Below are 18,478 nucleotides of genomic sequence, written 5' to 3' on the forward strand. Positions count from 1 at the left end.
ACAATGGGAATTGCAAAAGTGATTGCTCATAAATCGAATACTGCCATGCAACTGTGCACTGATGTTGAATAAAAACTGGCTCTGGCTTTCTATAAATTCCACCTAAAATATTAATCATAAGAGCACTGCATTTTCTCTGGTTTCTATTCCCTGATTTTTCAAGCTGATTTTTTACTATTTCATGTTGTACTTGCCCTTTGAATTTTGTTTCAGACGCACATTCATCAAGCCAGAGGAAGTGTGCTTTACACAGGCAGGTCCTGGATCTGGAAGGAATAAAAATCGCCAGTGATGACAGTCCTAAAAAAAGCTGTGTGCTCACTTCCTACTTTTAGAAGAACGTATTTGTAAATCGTGGCCATCCCTGAAGCAAACACATTTGCCTTGAGTCCTGCTCTATCTGCCCTGTGAGGTTTCCTCAGCACTGGAAATGCATTGTTTTGTTGTTCTAATCCCAGCCTCTGAATCAGAGCCCAGCAGAATGGGGTTTTTCATAAATACGCATTGATTGCCTGACTCAGGATTATTGCAGGGCAGGGCTCTGATTAGCAAATGCTACCTGCAGGAGGCACAGGAAATACCACAAATGGAGATAAGATGCTATTAGCAGATTTTATCTCTTTTTTTCTTTTTTTATTGAGGCTGGAGAATAATCACTTATCTCTCTGGTCAAACCTCTCCAGATCTCTTCCTTCAGGATCTGAAAGCAGTTCACTTAAAAGGTCTCCATATGGGCCCTCTTCCATCCAGTGCTTGAGGAAGAGCCCAAGATGAGGGCGACTGCTACTAATTTAATTTATTCCTTTCCTGCCGTTTCAGCAGTTCTCCAGGATCCATATAGTACCATACATCCTAACTTAAAGACGAAATCAGCAATAAAATAAAAATACCGTTCTTCTTTTGATAACTTGCATACGAAATAAAAGGTTAAGAGGTTACGATGATTTCTAGGATATGGGGACACATTAAAATTTAACATGTTGATGGATGTTATACTAGGACCCCTCCCCTCTTTCAGTTAATACACTGCACCCAACTTCCTGCAAGTTTCACTAAAAGCAAAAACCCCGAACAAGTCCTTGTTTCACCACTACCCTCAATAGTAGATTGTATTGCAATGCACAGCTTTGTCAGGCCGCAGAGCACGCACTAGGCGGGAGGCGCCGAGCCCACCCGCAGGTCGGCCCCGGACGCACACAGGCACCACGGGACTCGGCCTCGGAGCCTGTTGCTCGTGGGCCAGGCGGGGAAGCCAGTGCGTCTCGGGCCGAGACGGTCCCGCGGGGCAGGGAGGGTGGAATCCCACCCCCGCGGGGAACTCGCGGTCCCTTTCCCCTGCAGGCGCCAGGACTCCACACCGCGCCGATCCAGCCCCTTTTGGCCCTCGCCTGCCCACTCAGACCCAACCCCACTTTTCAGACCACGGGCGACTCCATTGTCTTTAACACCCAGAGGGTACGGGAGAGGCTCTTCAGGGGTGTAGGAGCCACAGCCCCCATTCTCCCCAGGCCAAGACTTGAGAGAGTCACAAAGGCGTTCAAGAAGGACGGGATGAGCGAAGCCACGACCGGGCGGAGCGATGACCGGGTAAGGGGGAGGCTGTAGCTGACTACCCTCCCCCCGCAAGGATGGTACGGCCCGGAGAGGGGCGGGGCGGAGGAGGTGCTCTAGGGTCTCCGGGTCCCATTCCCGCCTGGATCGCCCAGCTGCCGCCGGAGCGAATGAACGCGCGTCCCGGCGACCCCACCCCGGCCGGCTCCCCGGCTCCGCCCCTCGCCCAGCCGGCCCCCGCGCGCCTGCAGGGAGAGCTCGCCCGGCTCTGCGGCCGCCGCCACCCTCGTCGCCTCTTCCTCCTGCCGCCAGCGTGCGGGGACCGAGCCCCGCGGCTGCGCTGCCCTGGGTGGGCGGCGGGGCCCGCGCGGCCGCTGAGCGCTCGGCGCGGCTCAGCCGGGTGTCCAGCCTGCGCGGCGCAGTGACAGGTGCCGAGTCCGGGCTGCAGACCCACCTGCGGGGGTCGCCGTGATGCCCACCATGCGGAGGACCGTGTCAGAGATCCGCTCCCGTGCGGAGGGTGAGTGGCCACCGCAGCGTGGGGCTGTGCACGGGACGTGCGGGGTTGGGGCGGGGGGGCGGCTCTGGGCCAGCCTGGGGTCGTGTGCGTGCGTGTGTGTGTGTGTGTGTGTGTGTGTGTGTATGCGTGTGCGCGCGCGCGTGCGTGGATGGAGAGATGCCTGTCCCACCTCTTCCCCCTTCCTGCGGCGTCTTCCATGCACTTGCAGACCCCTCCCCAGCTCCCGAGCCCCAAGGCTCGCTTTGCACCGCCGCGTGATCATTTTGGTCGCTGTCACCGATGCTCCTGCCCAACCCACCTCCCTCCCCACTCGCTCACAAACCTCCGCGTCTCCACCCGGCTTCCCCACCCGAGTGAACAGAGCCCAAACCCGCCGCCCACCGTTTTGCTCCCCACACCTCACAGCTCCCCGAGAAGCAGGTTCGCCTTGCCCGGGCTGCAGGAGCCTTTGATCTGAGCCCCTCGCCTCTCTCCGCACCGGGAGCCTTAATTGGGTTTGGGCGCTCAGCGGGGACCGTGCGCGCAGATCCCTGCAATTCTGCCTCCTGCAGTGGAGACTCGCCCAGCTCCCTTCGGGGGTTTCGTTTTTGTTTTTCCTTTTGCTGAAGCCTGCCCGTTGGCCAGCCGGACCGACTTTTCAGCAAGGTGGACGGTGTTTTCCTGGCTCCACCAGGGAGGGCCAGCTGTTGAATGGATACACTTGTCAGCCATGAGCAACAGATGCCCAAGGGCGAGCGAGCTTTTCGAGGGCCGAGGCACTCTCCATCTTGTCTCAGGAGCCCTCAGCCTCCTGCCTAGCACAGAGGCGGCCCGTAAATCTTCCTTGGTTTTGCTCATGACAAAGCCAAGAGTGTACATACCTCGAGTTTTGTTTTCTTTTTGTTTTTCTCTCCCGTTAAACCCATACCTGGATCCTGCAAAGGGCGGAATGACATGTTTTTGAGAACCAGCTTATCTTGCCATCATCCCTGATTCCCATCCTTCCCCACACCCCACCCTCTCATGTGAAGCAGGTGGTAAAGTGGTTTTAGAAAAAAAGAAGTTAGGAGGATGGGATTCCAGGGGTTTGAGACAGACCATGGGATCACTTTTCTTCCTCGGGGGCCCCCATGTTAGAAATGGGGGCACGGGATTCTAATATCTGTGATTTTCTGTGTACCTTACTTGGGAAATACTCAATGAAACCGCTCTGGGGAGAAAGCCACGCAAGATTCACAACGGACCTGTGTCCTACATAGGAATTGAGTGCATCCTTACTATTATGTGTAATACGATGAAAAAATATGCAAGACATTACACTTTCAGATGCACCGTGGAATAGAGGATAGTGTTATAAAAATGTACACAGTCAAAAACGTTTTCATTCTTAATATACTTCTGAGTGACATGAGTAGCTTTTCCTGACTGCCATTTGAGTGAGCCAGGCGGGTGTTGCAAATATAGTGGTAATCGTTGGGATTGTCCTTGCACCTAATCGTAATTGATGAATCCTATCTTGTGGGAAAGTAGAGTGGGTTTTATTACGATGGCAAAGGCACAGTGTTGTTTCTGATTCCCCTATGTGTTTTGCAAAGCATTTTCATACAGGTGACCTTAAGGGCCTGGCAGCACTCCGGGAGGGGAGGAAACTGTGGCCCAGGTGGTTGGGTACCTGCACAAGGTCAAGTAGCTAGTGCTGGGGAGCCTTTGGATTACGAGCTCTGGGAACAAGGGCTTCTTCTTCTTCTTCTTTTTTTAAAATATATTTTATTGATTTTTTACAGAGAGGAAGGGAGAGGGATAGAGAGAAACATCGATCAGCTGCCTCCTGCATACCCCCCTACTGGGGATGTGCCTGCAACCAAGGTACATGCCCTTGACCAGAATCGAACCTGGGACCCTTCAGTCCGCAGGCCGACGCTCTATCCACTGAGCCAAACCGGTCAGGGCACAAGGGCTGCTTCTTATATGACCTTTGTAGCCCCTGTGCGTCCCGCACAGTGTCAGGGGCCTGGTGGCACCTGGTGAATGACCCTCCCCTCCCATGTTGGTTAGTGTTCGTTTATTATTTGCTGAGCATTTGGCTCCAGACTGTGGTGAGGACAACATAAATAATGGCTCTGTGGGCTGGTGATGTGGCTCATTGCCTGCTCTGCCCACACTCTTCTTTCTGAAGGAAAATTCTCCTCTGAGGGCTCCCACTGCCTAAAGGGCCTTGTTCTGTACTGCAACCCCCTCGGCCTCAGCCTCAGCGGATGGGGCCAGGGGAAGCTCCCGACCCAAGGGCAGACAACCCATAGATGGCTCGGGCACACACTTGTAACCTGGTGGTTTGGCTCCCAAAGACTCTCTGTGGTGAATCTCTCTCTCATAGAATGAGAGAAGCCCAGAGACTTAGAGTGAACATTGAAGCAGAAAAGGGCAGAGGTGAACAGGCTGGGAGGGGAGACAGTGGCTGGCTGTAATAGGTCACCCAAATGCTGCTCATCTGAGGAAGCAGAAACGGAGTGAACAGAAAGATAGGAGAGAGGATGCACTGGATGAAGAGAATGGGGCTGAGAGACAGGGATGCTGAGAGTGGGGCCAGACCTGGAACATCTCCCTCCCTCCCTCCCTCCCTCCCTCCCTCCCTCCCTCCCTCTCTCTCTCTCTCTCTCCCCCAAGTTTTCTAGTCTCATCCCAAATAGCACTAGGGTAGGCTCCTTTTTCCTTGAAGTAACTCAAATGGGTTTCCATTCCCTGCATCCCGATTGGCCAGATGCAGGACTGTCCTGTGTGCAACTTATTTACAATCAAGTTGGGGAGAAAAGACTTAACATGAAACAAGGACTGAATAGCCCATGAGGGGATGTGATTAATGGAACATTGTGCTTGCTGTGGATGACGTAGGTCCCGTGGAAGGTCAGGACAGAGGAGCATGAGGCTTGCTGAGAAAACACCTCACTGAGGTGAGACTTGAGTGCTCGCACAGTGGAACTTTGAAGACGCACTCGCATCACCAGAGACCTGGTGAGAGGCAGGTTCTAAACCAGCGGGTCTGACAAGCGCAGGGGCTGTGCGGGGCTGGCCGGCAGGTGACAGTTTGAGTAGCAAGATTCTGAAGGATAGTGCCATCTTTTTTAATGGCCGAGAGGGTGTTGGAAGTAGATAGAGGAACCCATTGGGAAAAAAAAAGTGGTGAAAGTGAACATGGCTTATTTGAGAGTTCTTAAGCAAGCTGGCCAGGAGCAGAGGGAAACCTCGAAGTCGGAGGATGTACATGGAGGTACTGCTGATTACAGAGCATTTTGGATGCCAAGATAAGTCATTGGATATAGAATCAACTATTTGAAGAGGATCTCCGAGCTTGTCCGATTCAATGTCTCATTCAAGCACGACGCACAGGGCCAGTTAGGAGCCCAATCATTATAGGCGAGTGCCACCCCCAGAGAAGTGTTTTTAGAAAGATTAAGTCTGGATGTGTGTTAGATGGTTGGAGGAAATGACAGTATAGATAAACTCTGTTGTTTAAAAAAAAGTCTAAAAATGATAAACTCTAGCATTAGTATTGGAGGGGAGCAGTGAGAAGAGGAAGGGAGGAATCAGAGCTATATCTAAGTCAATCATGAACTCATTCCACAGATAGCTATTGAACTCTTAACCAGTACAGCTCCAGTGAGCAGAATACAGAAAGGCCGTCCCTGGAGGTGCTTACATTCTAGTGAAGTGAGAGACAAAGGAAACACAGCCAGTTAGCAAATTATAGAGTTTATTCTGTGGTAAGCGCTATGGACAAACTGAAGAGCACGTAAAATGCTTAAAGCTGGCGGAGGGCCTGCAGTTTTCAGTAGGTTGGTTAGGCTAGCCAGCTTTGAAAAGCTGGAGGAGGGGAAGGAGTTAACCTGGAGGGGATCTGGGAAGGGTGTTTCAGGCAGAAGGAACAGCCAGAGCAAAGGCCTCAGTGCAACAGAGAGTCAGGAACGGTAAAGGGACTCTGAGCGGGAGGATGGTAGGAAATGAGGTCACAAGGTCACATCATGGGACAGGGAGATGGAGTGAATATAGGACAGGAGACAAAGGGATTAAAATGATGGGAGATTCTCAAGCAAGCCCCTGGGTATCTCATGAAAAGTTCAGTTTCCTGGGCTGGCACATGAAAATTCTGTTCAGTTGATTTTTTATTTTTTTTTTTTATTTTAGGAACTCTGCTTTACAGTCTTAAACCTGATTAATTGAGAAAATCTGTTTAAAGATAAGGAAATTATCTCTCAATACAATCAGAGAGATAAATTCAGATTTTAAAGTAATTGTGGGACATCCAAATGGACATATTTTGAATATATTAGCAATTTGGAGGTTATATGTGGGGAAAAAATCCAAGGAATCTTGAGTTCGAATAGTTGAAACCCTTATAGTAGGTAGATTGGCCAGAAAGCAAAATTAGATGAAGCAGAAGGCTAAGAATTTTAGATCTCTTCACTTGTACACCAGCTACATCAAATGGGTCTCTGAAAACAGCATTAGGAATGCTTGAAACAGGGACTGAAATAATAGTGGTTTACACAAAACAGTTTTTCTCACTCTTGTAAAACTAGTAGGGAGTAAGCAGTCCGGGCCAGGTAAGCCCACTAAATAAGATCGTAAGAGACATGGTCTCCGTATGGCTCTCTGCCTCACCATCCTGAGTGTGTAAGTTCCTGAAGTCATACCATGATCACTGGGGAGGCGTTCCAGGTAAGAAACAGTGGGAGGGGACCACACGAAGAGTAAGTGCTTGTTTTGCATTGGCTCCCATATGCAAGGAACGCTGGAAAAGGGAGTTTGCTAGCTGGGCACATTACTCAGGGTTTGATCACTGAAGGAAAAGGAAGAAGGGTTATTGGTAGGCAACTAACAGGCATAGTCTAGTCGCTATCAGGTACTCAGACTGTTAAAGGCTTTGGCTGGAATCAAAGAAGTGTTCAAGAGCTTGTAATGTACAAACTCGTAAGCATGAAATCGCTCAAAACTAAGGAAATGCACCAAAAAATACAGGCCTGCCCAATGATTTGCATTTTCTTTCGATGAATATTGTAATGCTAAAATGTTAGACATTCATTTGATTATGTGAAACGTGCTAAAGCGATAAATTAAGAAGCTGTTTTAGGGATTGTTTTCCTAAATTGGTTTGTATAAATGGCAACTTTAAAATGTTTGTAATTACATAGAATGCTGTGTTTTATTTACTTAAGAGATTTTTAAAAAGTAGCATTCACCCCGAAGCTCAGTGGTTAGAGCATCCATCAGCCCTCAGATCAAAGGGTCTCAATTCCAGGTCAAGGGCATGTACCTCGGTTGCAAGTTTAATCCCCAGTCCTGGATGACTATAAAAAAACACACAAAAAAACAGTATCAAAGTAATTGCTGTAAGGATTGTTAGAGGGAGAGGCCATTTCATTTATTTAGGTAAAAAAATGACCAAGATTCTTTGTTTAACATTCATGTTTTATGCCCCTGCTGTGTGCCCACTGATTGGCTGGTGGGACAAAAAGGTGTGGTGGACTCAGGGGATCCCAGTGGAAACGTGGAGATGAGTTAAAGGTTTATAACTGACATGGCACTGTGAGAGAGAGTGGGGGATGTGAGTGTAGTGATACTTAATGTAATCAATATTTGAGAATCCCCAATACATGTCATTTTGCTTAGTGTCATTCTCAAGATATTAAATGTGGGAGAACGCAGTTATTTTAGGTTTTCTAATCTATAGTACACCATTCTTTTTTTTTTTTTTTAATCTCACTTCAGAAGCAGAGATTGAATCATGTGCCTGCCTTACAGCCATAAAAAAGTTTACATAGATCAGAGTGTACTTTTGAAGTTAGTGAAAGGTCACATAGTTTCATTATTATTCACATAGTTTCATTATTATTCAGGCAACAGTTTCATTCTTCACTCTTCACCAGATCCCACACCTTTCAATGCTCTTATCCTCTGGGTAATAAACTCCCCAATGTTTTCTTTAGTGATATGTATGTTGTTGCTCTCACAGAGGACATTGTCTGGCATGTAGTAGGAGCTCAACTATTGGTTGAATGAATGAATCTTATGCCCTGGAGAAGAGATAAGCTAGAGACACCTTATAATCACACCTCCTTGATATTCTCCTACTGAAAGCTGAGCATCGGGAAGGAGTGATTTTTTCTGTGACCTGTTCATGACCTGCACTTACAGCTTTGCAGGCCACACAATTGCCTTCAGTGTTTGTCAATGAATAACTCTGAACTTCGTGTTGAATGGAAGAACTTAACTTTGTTCTCTTGGTTGTTGAAGTAACACCTGCTCATTGGAAAAAACTCAAACTCCACGCCAAAACTGGTTTGGCTCAGTGGATAGAGCATCAGCCTGCGGACTGAAAGGTCCCAGGTTCAATTCCAGTCAGGTGCATGTACCTTGGTTGCAAGCACATCCCCAGTAGGGGGTGTGCAGACCCCAGTAGGGGGTGTGCAGGAGGCAGCTGATCGATGTTTCTCTCTCATCGATGTTTCTAACTCTCTATCTCTCTCCCTTCCTCTCTGTAAAAATATCAATAAAATATATTTTAAAAAAAAACCTCACACTGCAAAAAGGTGTCAAGGCAGTAAAAAACCCCCACAAACTATGTTATCTAAATATAATAAATGATGGCATTTTAATATATATGCTTTTTAACTATTTTCCAAAAGAGGAGAAATAGATTTATTTGTTTAAAACAATGAGATCATATGCTGCATTATTTTTAATTCTTTCCCTTTTAGTATTTCATGGACATCCTTGCCTATCACGTAGATTTGTGTATACTCCATGATAAGGATGGATTTAATCTTTTTTCTCCTTTTATTAAAATATAATAATGTAGTAGTTTCAGGTGTACATCATAATGATTTCAATATATATATATTGCAAATTGATTACCACAATAAGTTTAGTTAATATCCATCATTTCACATAGTTTCAAGATATTTTTTCTTATGATGAGGGCTTTTAAGATCTACTCTCTTAGCAGCTTTCAAATATACAGTGCACTATTGTTAACTGTAGTCACCGCTGTACATTACATCCCCAAGACTTAGTTATCGTACAATTGGAAATCTGTATCTTTTGACCCCCATCCCCTATGGAAAGGATTTTTTGTCTCACATGACTTACATCCTCGGTGCCTAGAGCAGTGTCCAGCATTTGGTAGGGGCCTCGGTGATTATTTGTTAAATGAATAGATCATTAATGTCATGGCAGCTTAGTACTTTTATGTCCGTGTATAATAATTTAGTAAGAAGTCCTCTGTAGGTGGGCATATGTCATTTAAATTTTATTTGTAAACAAATCACTCTTGAATAAGCAACTTTATACATCTTTGTTTACTTTTCTGATTATTTCTCTGTAAAAAGCCCTGAGGCATTACTGGGTCAAAGTCTGTACCTTTTAAAATGAAAAAAAAAAAAAGTATGGATTTTAAAATTGCTAGAAAGATAATACCAGTTTTCCCTCCCACTGTGAGTGAGCAGGAGTACCTATTTCTTTATACCCTTCTCCAGTATTTAGAGAGTCTTTTTTTATCCTAATGAATATACATATACAGTGCAAAGAGTGAATGTTTAAGTTTACATTGCTTTGGTTATTAGGTTGAATACATTTTGATAAGTTTAGTGATTTTTTTTATAAATTGTTTATTCAAATTCTTTTATGACGTTTTTTTGTACTTAATTTTGAGAGTGTGCATTTTGAAGATATTAATTTTTTCTCTGATTATAGTTTATCTTCTAATTTTTATAGTATTTTCTGGTGTATGTGAATTAATTTTTCTGAAGTATGCTTTTTTTCCTTAAAATTTTTGCTTTATTTCTCATTTCAAGATAATCATTTTTTAACTTATATTTTTATCCTAGTACTTTCAGGTTTCATTATAAACAGTTAATGTGTAATTTCTGTGGGATTTATTTTGTTGTTGAGATTTGAGGAAGGGATCTAATTTTATTTTTTCTTAACTTATTCATTTGACATGATAATCATATATTTAATAATCCATTCTTTCAATATTAATTTGGGCGCTTCTTTTATATACTAAATTTACATACATAATACATCATTTCTGGAGTTAGTCTCTCTTTTTCCCTCTTCTTCTGCAACCTGCCCCTCAAAAACCCCAATTTTAGTCTGTCTCTTGGCCTCTGGTATCAAATTCCTTTATTGCAGTTAATAAAAAATACCCTCAGAGTGGTCCTGCTCTAACTGCTCTTTTCTCTCTCTCTCTCTTTTTTTTTTTTTTTCTGGCTCTTTTTCTGTTTATGTTTTCACTTTGAACCAAGTGAGTCAAGTTAAAAAATGTGTTGGGTATTTGTTGGCATTTCATTATGTTTATCATTTATACTAAGAGAATTCACATCTTACAGATATTGGGTTATTTAAACTTAGTTTTTCTCTCTATTAATTGGCATTTCTTTCATCTGCTGGGGAGATGTTTCTTAAAAATAAACCCTGCCCATTTTATGATGTGATCCTAGATGATTTATATTGTATGAAGATATTGTGAATGGGGTTCTTTCTGAAATCATGTGTTCTTGTTTGTGACTATTGGAACATGTAAAGTGGAAACTATTGATTTTGAAACTGACCATCAGTCTGAATTCTTTCATTTTAAGTAGATTTTCAGTTAATTTCATCACCATAAATTTAAAAATTATATATCATAAGGCAATGTATTTTTAAAGAAGGTTTTCAGTTAATTAGACTTGACTAGGTATATTTTTGTTATAATAATTTTTTTTTTCAGTAAGATTGGTTCACTTTTACTTGCTGAAATATTGTGGGCTCTGGTTCCAGCTTATTACTTTTTAGGTGTCACATAGTAGCCCTTACATAATAGCCAAGACACAGCTCCTTTTAATGCGTTCTGCTAGAGGTGGAAGTCAGAATTTAGACCAGCTGGGAATTAACTGTTGTTTTCATGGAATATACTTAGAACAAACTGGCACTCTTAACTTTCATCAGCACTAAGAGAAATAAACTGTGAGCCACAAATGCTAGACACATATGTAATTTTAAGTATTCTAATAGCCACATTAAAAAAATTAAAAACAAGCAGTTGAAGTTAATTTTAACCTAATGTTTCCAAAATACTGTTTCATGTTATCTATATAAAAATTAATAATGAGGTAGTGTGCATTCATTTTCTGTACTAATTTTTAAAAGTCTGCTGTGCATTTTATATTTACAGTATTACATCGCAGTTTGGACCAGTCCCGTTTCATGTGCTCAGTTGGCACATGTGGCTGCCATACATGTTAGGATTTACTGGAGTTTTTCAGAATCTAACATTTTATAATGGAAATCATTTCTTAGTAAAAATGCATCTGTAGGTATGCTCTCTTAAATAGAAATTTAGGCCCTCAACTCCCTTCCTTACCACAGAAGGCAGTCACAAATGTCCTCATAAAACCTCACACATTATCCTAGTGCTTGGGTAATGCTACTTTGACATGGCCAAGTAGCAATGGAGAGGTTTTGTTTTGTGTAAGTATATCATGGCATCTTTTGAAGATCCCATTTAACAAAAACAATTCCCTTTTTAAATAGATTTGATAAGAGAAAACCATCCTGCCCTACCTTCCTATTAAATAATTTCATTCAATGTTAACATGAAACGTGTGTACATAGTAAATTTTGAGTAGTGTGCTTTTATATACAATGTTGCCATCACTTTATTGACCTAAGGGGACCGTAGAACTTGGCTTCAGGGGTCATTTACACAGCTAATTGGGCAAAGGAAAGTGTCTGTTTCAAACCAGGGCCTCTGTCCCTGCTTTTGTGTGAGCTATCTTTGAAGACGACTGATCTTGAGCCATCTGGGGCTGTGCTTAATGGGATCAGGTTAGTCAGGTGACAGTTTAAGCAGAGACAGTTACTAAGACCAAAGCCAACCCTAGGCTTCCGACCAAGAAACCACTTTAGTGGGCCAGACCTACTTACTAGTAGCATACAAGTTTCACTTTCATGAGTGAGGCAAACAAGCAGTGGTATGCAAGGCTGGATCAGAGAGAGAGAGGTGATTCTCACCCCAATCTGTCATTGACTTAGGTCCCTGTGGCTGACTCCGGTCCTAAAGGGAAGCCAACTGTTGCAAGAGAAATCTCCTTCCAGAGTCCAGCCCATCTTTTCTTCATCCCTCCCTCACCCCATGTAGACTTAGCCCTGCCCAGTCCTGAAAAGCCTTAGCGGGAGGAGGCATGTAAGGAGCTCTGAGTTAGCACTCTCAGGATGTGTAAGGAACCACCCTGTTATCATTGCTTTGACCCTGAGTGCCTGTCACAGTCACTCGTAGAGCTCCGGGCCTGGGGGCCCTGCCTTGCTCTGGGAAAGGAGACCCTGGTCCCTGACCTTGGCTTGGACACGAGTGCTCTACACCGGTGAGTAGTTCTGAAGCAAAACGAGGCCTGCCAAGGCTCCTGAATGTCATTTGCATGTGCTTTCCTCATGTAGGTCTTGGCCAGCTCATCTGGACAAACTAGTTGCCCCATGCTGGAGGTCTCTGGTTCTGAGCGCACCTGCTGTCCGTGACCATTTTTTTCTGGATCTCTTGCTCTGCCACTATTGTTATGCTAGTGGCTGTGACTAGTTGACCCTTTCTAGTCTCTAGCTGTACTTTTTTTTAAAAAAACACTCATGTTCTTTATCTGACCAAAGCAATGAAACCGGTCTCGCTGTATATATTTTATCCAGATTTGATGTGCTGCTCTGTAATCTTAATCTTAAATTGGGTTCAGTCCACCATCGGTGCCAGGATAGTTGTGATAAATGCCCTCTGGTGGACTTACTCAACTTCTTTATTTTCACAATTGTGAGTAATGGTTAGAGGAATGACATAAGGAAAAATGACTCTGTCCCCCATCTTTAATGCAAAGTGTATGGGCAAGGCAGTGGGAGGCTTATGGAATGTGGAATGTTTTATAGCCATTTTTGTGCCTCAGTGGTGCTCAACCTTGGCTGCTCAGTGAATAAAATAAGGAGCTTTAGACAATACTGGTGCCCAGATCCATCACAGACTAGTGAAATCAGTCAGGCCGATTATTGGGCATATGGAACAAGCATTGATATCTTATCTCCCAGGTACTTCTAATGTGTAACATGTTAAAACAAACAAACACTGGTGTATCCTGGCTGGTGTGGCTCAGTTGTTTGAGGTCCGTCCCCCGCACCAAGGGGTCCAGGGCTGCATTCCAGTCAGGCCACATGCCTGGGTTGTGGGCTCAATCCCCAGTATGGGTAGCTGATTAATGTTTCTCTCTCATCAATGTTTCTCTCTCCCTCTCCCTTCCTCTCTCTCTAAAAAACTAAAACATATTTTAAAAAACACACAGTGATGTAGGTCCTTGCATTACTTGCTTGCAGAGAGGAGGAATGGATTGCATATAAAGCCTTGTAGGTTGCCAGCCAAAAATAAAAATCCAAGAGCGTATGGATATTTTTGGTTAAAAGTTTTGTCTATTGCCCAGTTACTTAGTTTCCCTTCTCAGAAATTGTCAAATTCATACGATACTGGATTTTTAGGTTTTGAAGACTTCCAATTAAAAGAAGAGCACAAACATTTAGTTTGTTTTTAGCTGTATTATATCTACCCTGGGAGCTTGATGAATATGAGCCTTTCTGAAGTGTCATTATTAGTTTTTTTGCTAACCTATTTATGTTTAGAATATAGTAGTAATTAATCTCCTTATTCATCCTGTCTTTGTGGCCCGCATGTGTAGTCATTTGCACCTGGAAGAAAGACTTGAGCAACTTGGTAAAAAGTTTCTGTAGCAACTTTATTTTCAAGAGGTTTATTTCCTTTAGTTTACAATTATTGACTTATCCCACCATGATGTTAAAAAGTCTTTTATAGGTGAACGTATAGAAACTGAAACTGACAGTTTACCACAGGTCCCAGTTTACCTGCCTTCCCTGGACGCTGAGATGAAGTCACTTGAGACCCTTCACCAGTGGGGTTCTCTGGTCGCATGGATGGGTGCTGAGTGTCTGGTTTCAGGATGCGATGAGGATTAGGAAGGAAGCTTTGCAGTGCCTTAGAGCAGTGGTTGGCAAACTGTGGCTCGCGAGCCACATGCGGCTCTTTGGCCCCTTGAGTGTGGCTCTTCCACAAAATACCACAGCCTGGGCGAGTCTATTTTGAAGAAGTGGCATTAGAAGAAGTTTAAGTTTAAAAAATTTGGCTCTCAAAAGAAATTTCAATCGTTGTACTGTTGATATTTGGCTCTGTTGACTAATGAGTTTGCCGACCACTGACTTAGAGGAATGCACTGTGTCCAGCCCTTATTTGGCTTTTTGATTGTGTAGTTCTCTTTTATCCTTATTGTTTCTGCATTTAGACTTTGCTTTTTTAGGTGACAGTGTGACTTGTACTCTATAGGTAGACATTTTTAAAAAGCTTTATAGAGGAAAGTTTTGCCTCAGCTCAGTTTACACCCCCACCCCCGTGGTTACTTATTCTTGTCTTTTTGTTTCAAGTTCAATGGGAGCATCATTAACACAAGTTGGCCTTTTGTTGGCTTCCAAGTAATTACAATTAGCAAAGGAGAGAAAGCTCTTCATTTCCCCAGGTGCCAAGGGGAAGGTCCCTTGATCTTCAGTGACTTTCCCTGTGGAATTGTTCCTCATGGTTGGTGAACTGTGTTGTATGTTTTAGTTTTAACTAAGTTCAAATACCAAGGTCTTCAGTCTGAATTTGATGGTTTCTTTATGTCAGACCTTTTTTCGTTGGTTCAGCGAGAATTGTCCTTTTTTCTTGTAATTCCTTTGATGCAGACTAGAATCACCATCTTTACTGTTTATACTTCATGTGGGTTTTTGTTTTGTCTGCTGGGTACCAGTCTATTTGACATAGTAGCCACGTAAAAAGCCAAGTGCTTTTATTCTGTGAGACGAGCTCATGCCCTCGTAAATGACTGACCTGAGAGAAAAGGAAATGAGGCACTTGGGGCTCCCAATAGGCCTGGAGTGAGATCCGACTTCTGGCTCGTCCAAGCTGTGTGGCCTTGGGCAAGTCACATAACCTCTCGGAGACTCCTGTTTTCCTTTGGCAAAATAGTAGTAATACCTACCAGTGCGTCATATGCCTGTTGGGTAGAGAGAAAACAAAGCCTAGGGGCACACTGGACTCTCCCGAGGAGCTGTAAGCATGCTGATCTCTGGGTCCCACCCCCAGAGATTCTGATTTCATCCTCAGGATAGAGGTTTGAACCAGGGAGAGATGATAGTGGCTTGGACTACTAAGTAATCAGTGTCAGTGATGGGATGTGCTCAGGTTCAGGATTAGTTTGAATTCATATCTACCTAACACATTTGTTGATGAATAGGATGTGGAGCATTGAAGAGAAAGAGGTGTTGAAAATGACTGATGTTTTGAGCCCTGAGCCCAAAATAGTGGCACCATTTACTAAGAGGAAAAACACTTGAGATGAAGAACTGAAAACCTCCTTGCATCTTAGAAATGAGTGTGGAGATCCACATGTGCCAAAATATGTATGTTTGTGTACATTTCTTTCATGTTGTGTTTTTTTTTTTTTTAGAAAGACTATTGCATTTATCTTAAAATCAGGATTTCAATCCACCCTCCAATTTCTCCATCTTCTTTTCTCCAAATATTCTTTAGAACTTTGGAAAACATAACTATTAAGGTCTTAGCTGTTCCTAGATCTTAGACATCTAAGAACTGAATAATTCTATTGACGGGACTTTTTGCTCCATAATCAGAGATGAGAATAGTCTTCCGTGTCATCATCGTGTTGTTTTGGCTCGTGAGGGGTTCCTCGCCACAGGGATGTTCTTCAGAGTGAGAAATGAAATGAGAGCTATACAGTAGGTGCTCAGCAAATGTTGCTTGAACTCGCATCTGGTGGGTGATTGGGATAAGATCAGCTGTTGAAATTGTGGAAGCTAACTTTAGCAGGTGGAGTGGTTTTGAAGCCGCGTGGAGTTTTCCTCTTATCACTAGAGGCCCATTGCACTTTGCTCAACCATGGGCGCGGGTACTGCATGACTAAGTGGCTGATTTCATGATTCTAATCAGTGGTGTTAGCAAGTGGGGGGCAAAGTGATGCAGTAAGAGGCCCTTTCTGCACTGGGTGATTTTTTTACGTATGACCTTAGAAGGTTTTTGAATATCTGTTCAACCTATCCTCTCATGGTTCTTGTTCTACCTGTGCGTTGTGTAGAGCTGATAGCAATCTCACACATGTGTAGGTGTCATTGCTTTAATGTCCCTGAGCACTGTGCTGGGTCTTTTAAGTTTTGGCAGCCCACCAGCTGTCAGTCACACATCCCAGCTTAATCTGGTTAGTGGAGGTTTATCTTCTCTTTTAGCCACATCCTGGCACACGAATGGCTGCCAGCCCTGTCTTCCTTTTGTGCAAGTGACTCCTAGGTCTCGGAGCCTGTCTTGTCCAACCAGTCCCGGTGGTTCTTCAGTGCTGCCCACAGTGCTTATGGCAGACAAGCCACCTGAGCCACACCCATTCTCAGGGTTATGTCAGGAGGTGGTGTTCTCCATGCACCCTTATGGGTGTCCTGTTTTTCTAGGCTTGATCGGTGGACCTGTTGGATACTTTACACGCCAGATTGTGGCACTGCTTGTCATCGGTAGGCAGATGAGAGCGGCACCCCCTTTTCTTACCTGGGGTAGCATCTGGTTCTACAGAATAAAGAGCTGTCCTTGTTTGTGGGTGGTTTATATTGTCGTGTGTGCTGCTCTGACGCCTCCGTCAAAGCCATAATTAGCAGGTAGGCTTTCGTTCCTTCCCTGGGTGTTTTTGATGGTTGAGACGTTGTTGAACAATAAAGGTGAGTAATTTTTCTCTCCTGCCAAAGTCACAATGGTGATAAAAAGCAGGTGCCCATCAAACTGCACCGCTTCTCCTGAGAACAACACAGCAGCAAAGGGACGTTGTTAGAATGTTTCCGCTTCTTTAAGCAAAACACGGGTGAGTCTGTTGGCATCAGTCATGCATCTTCCTGTTTTTGTGTTGAAAATGCATAACCAGCTCTAAAAATGAAAGTTGTGATCATTCAGAAAACTTTCGTGGTTGTATTAGTATTTTTTCCGGTATGTTGTAAGGGCTCACTCATTCAAAACTAGAATTCACATGTCTTCTTGTGAAGACATTGCTACTGAAGGCAGCGGGGTTAACTGTCCTCAAAACATTTTTATTAACTATTTCGAGAATTCCTTTTCCCCATCGACAAAGTGATTAAAACTTGCTTGTGCATTGGCTCTCTGATGTATTAATGATTTTCTGATGACCTTATAATTGTCTTTTTTTAAAATATTTTTAAAAATAGCATCATGAAATTCGAGCGTTGGAGGGAACTGAGCGATGGTATAGTGCAGCCTGGTCCCTGAGACGGTTATCCAGCTCCTGCTTGAATACTTCCCAGTACTGAGAATCACACCCCCTGGTGAAACAGCCCATTTCATCCTCAGACAGTTCTATTTCTTAGCAAGTCCTTTCTTGCTAAGAAAGCAGTGAAAGCAATAAAGCCATTTATTTTCTACACATCTGGCTGGGCCAAATGTCCCCCATATTGTATTTGCACAGTTGATTTTTTTGAGGCCTTAGTATTAGATCTTCGACTTGTTCAGCCTTTTAAAACCTTCCCGGATTCCGACTTCTTTTCATGTCGCCTGTGCATTTATTAATCATGCCGTGTGTGTCCTTGGAACCCAGGCTGTCATTGGAACCCAGGCTGTCTGGCTCCAGAGCCGTCACTAAGTTATGCATTTAACCATCCAGGGGGTCCTCTTGGATCACAGCAGAGCCTCATGGGATTCTGGAGTCTCTCATTCTGCCTTGTATTGCCTTGTTGTTCCCTCTGTGCATCCAGCCTATTCTCCACTCCATTCACACCTTAGGCATGCACCTGGCTTCAGGGTTCTGTGACACCCCCCACCAGCCCAGCCCTCCAGACAGTCCCTCCTCAGCGCCAAGTCTGCCTGCCTGTGTCTCTGGATCTCAAGTTCACATCCCCAGAAGGCAATCTGATTAGCCTTGCTGGTCAGATGCCTCCTGTTCTCCCTGACACCCCGGGCCAGGGGCCAGGGAACGAGGCCAGGATAGGGGAGGAGGGGCAAGAGCCAAGGGTGTCCCTGGGTCGGCTCCTTCCAAGGGCTTGCAGGCAGGGGGAACCAAAGGTCAGCCTCACTCTGAGCCCCCTCTGTGGCTGTGGCCATGGAGTTGTAAAGCCACAGTGCTATGCCATCATGGAATCCTCTGTGGCTGTGGCCATGGAGTTGTACAGCCACAGTGCTATGCCATCATGGAATCCTGTCTCCATAACCATGGAATCGTGTCTCCGTTTTGCAGGGCCTCGCTGGAAGCCTTGTTGAAATGCAAAATGCTAAGGATTTGGCCAATAACATGGTTGTCTCAACTGAGGTGATGTAAAGAA

General features: G+C 44.3%; 1 protein-coding gene across 2 annotated transcripts in view; it reads left to right on the plus strand.

The window, feature by feature from the left end:
• Positions 1-1,722: 1,722 nt before the first annotated feature.
• Positions 1,723-18,478, plus strand: part of ATP8A1 (ATPase phospholipid transporting 8A1) — a 216,872-nt gene continuing 200,116 nt past the window's right edge. For both annotated transcript variants that reach the window (XM_079777553.1, XM_079777554.1), the window contains exon 1: positions 1,723-2,071. In XM_079777553.1, the coding sequence (XP_079633679.1) occupies positions 2,023-2,071 (49 nt within the window). In that variant the 5' untranslated portion in view covers positions 1,723-2,022. The remainder of the gene's footprint in view (positions 2,072-18,478) is intronic.

The sequence above is a fragment of the Cnephaeus nilssonii genome, assembly GCF_951640355.1.
Source record: "Cnephaeus nilssonii genome assembly, chromosome: 1".
Classification (NCBI taxonomy): Eukaryota; Metazoa; Chordata; class Mammalia; order Chiroptera; family Vespertilionidae; genus Cnephaeus; species Cnephaeus nilssonii.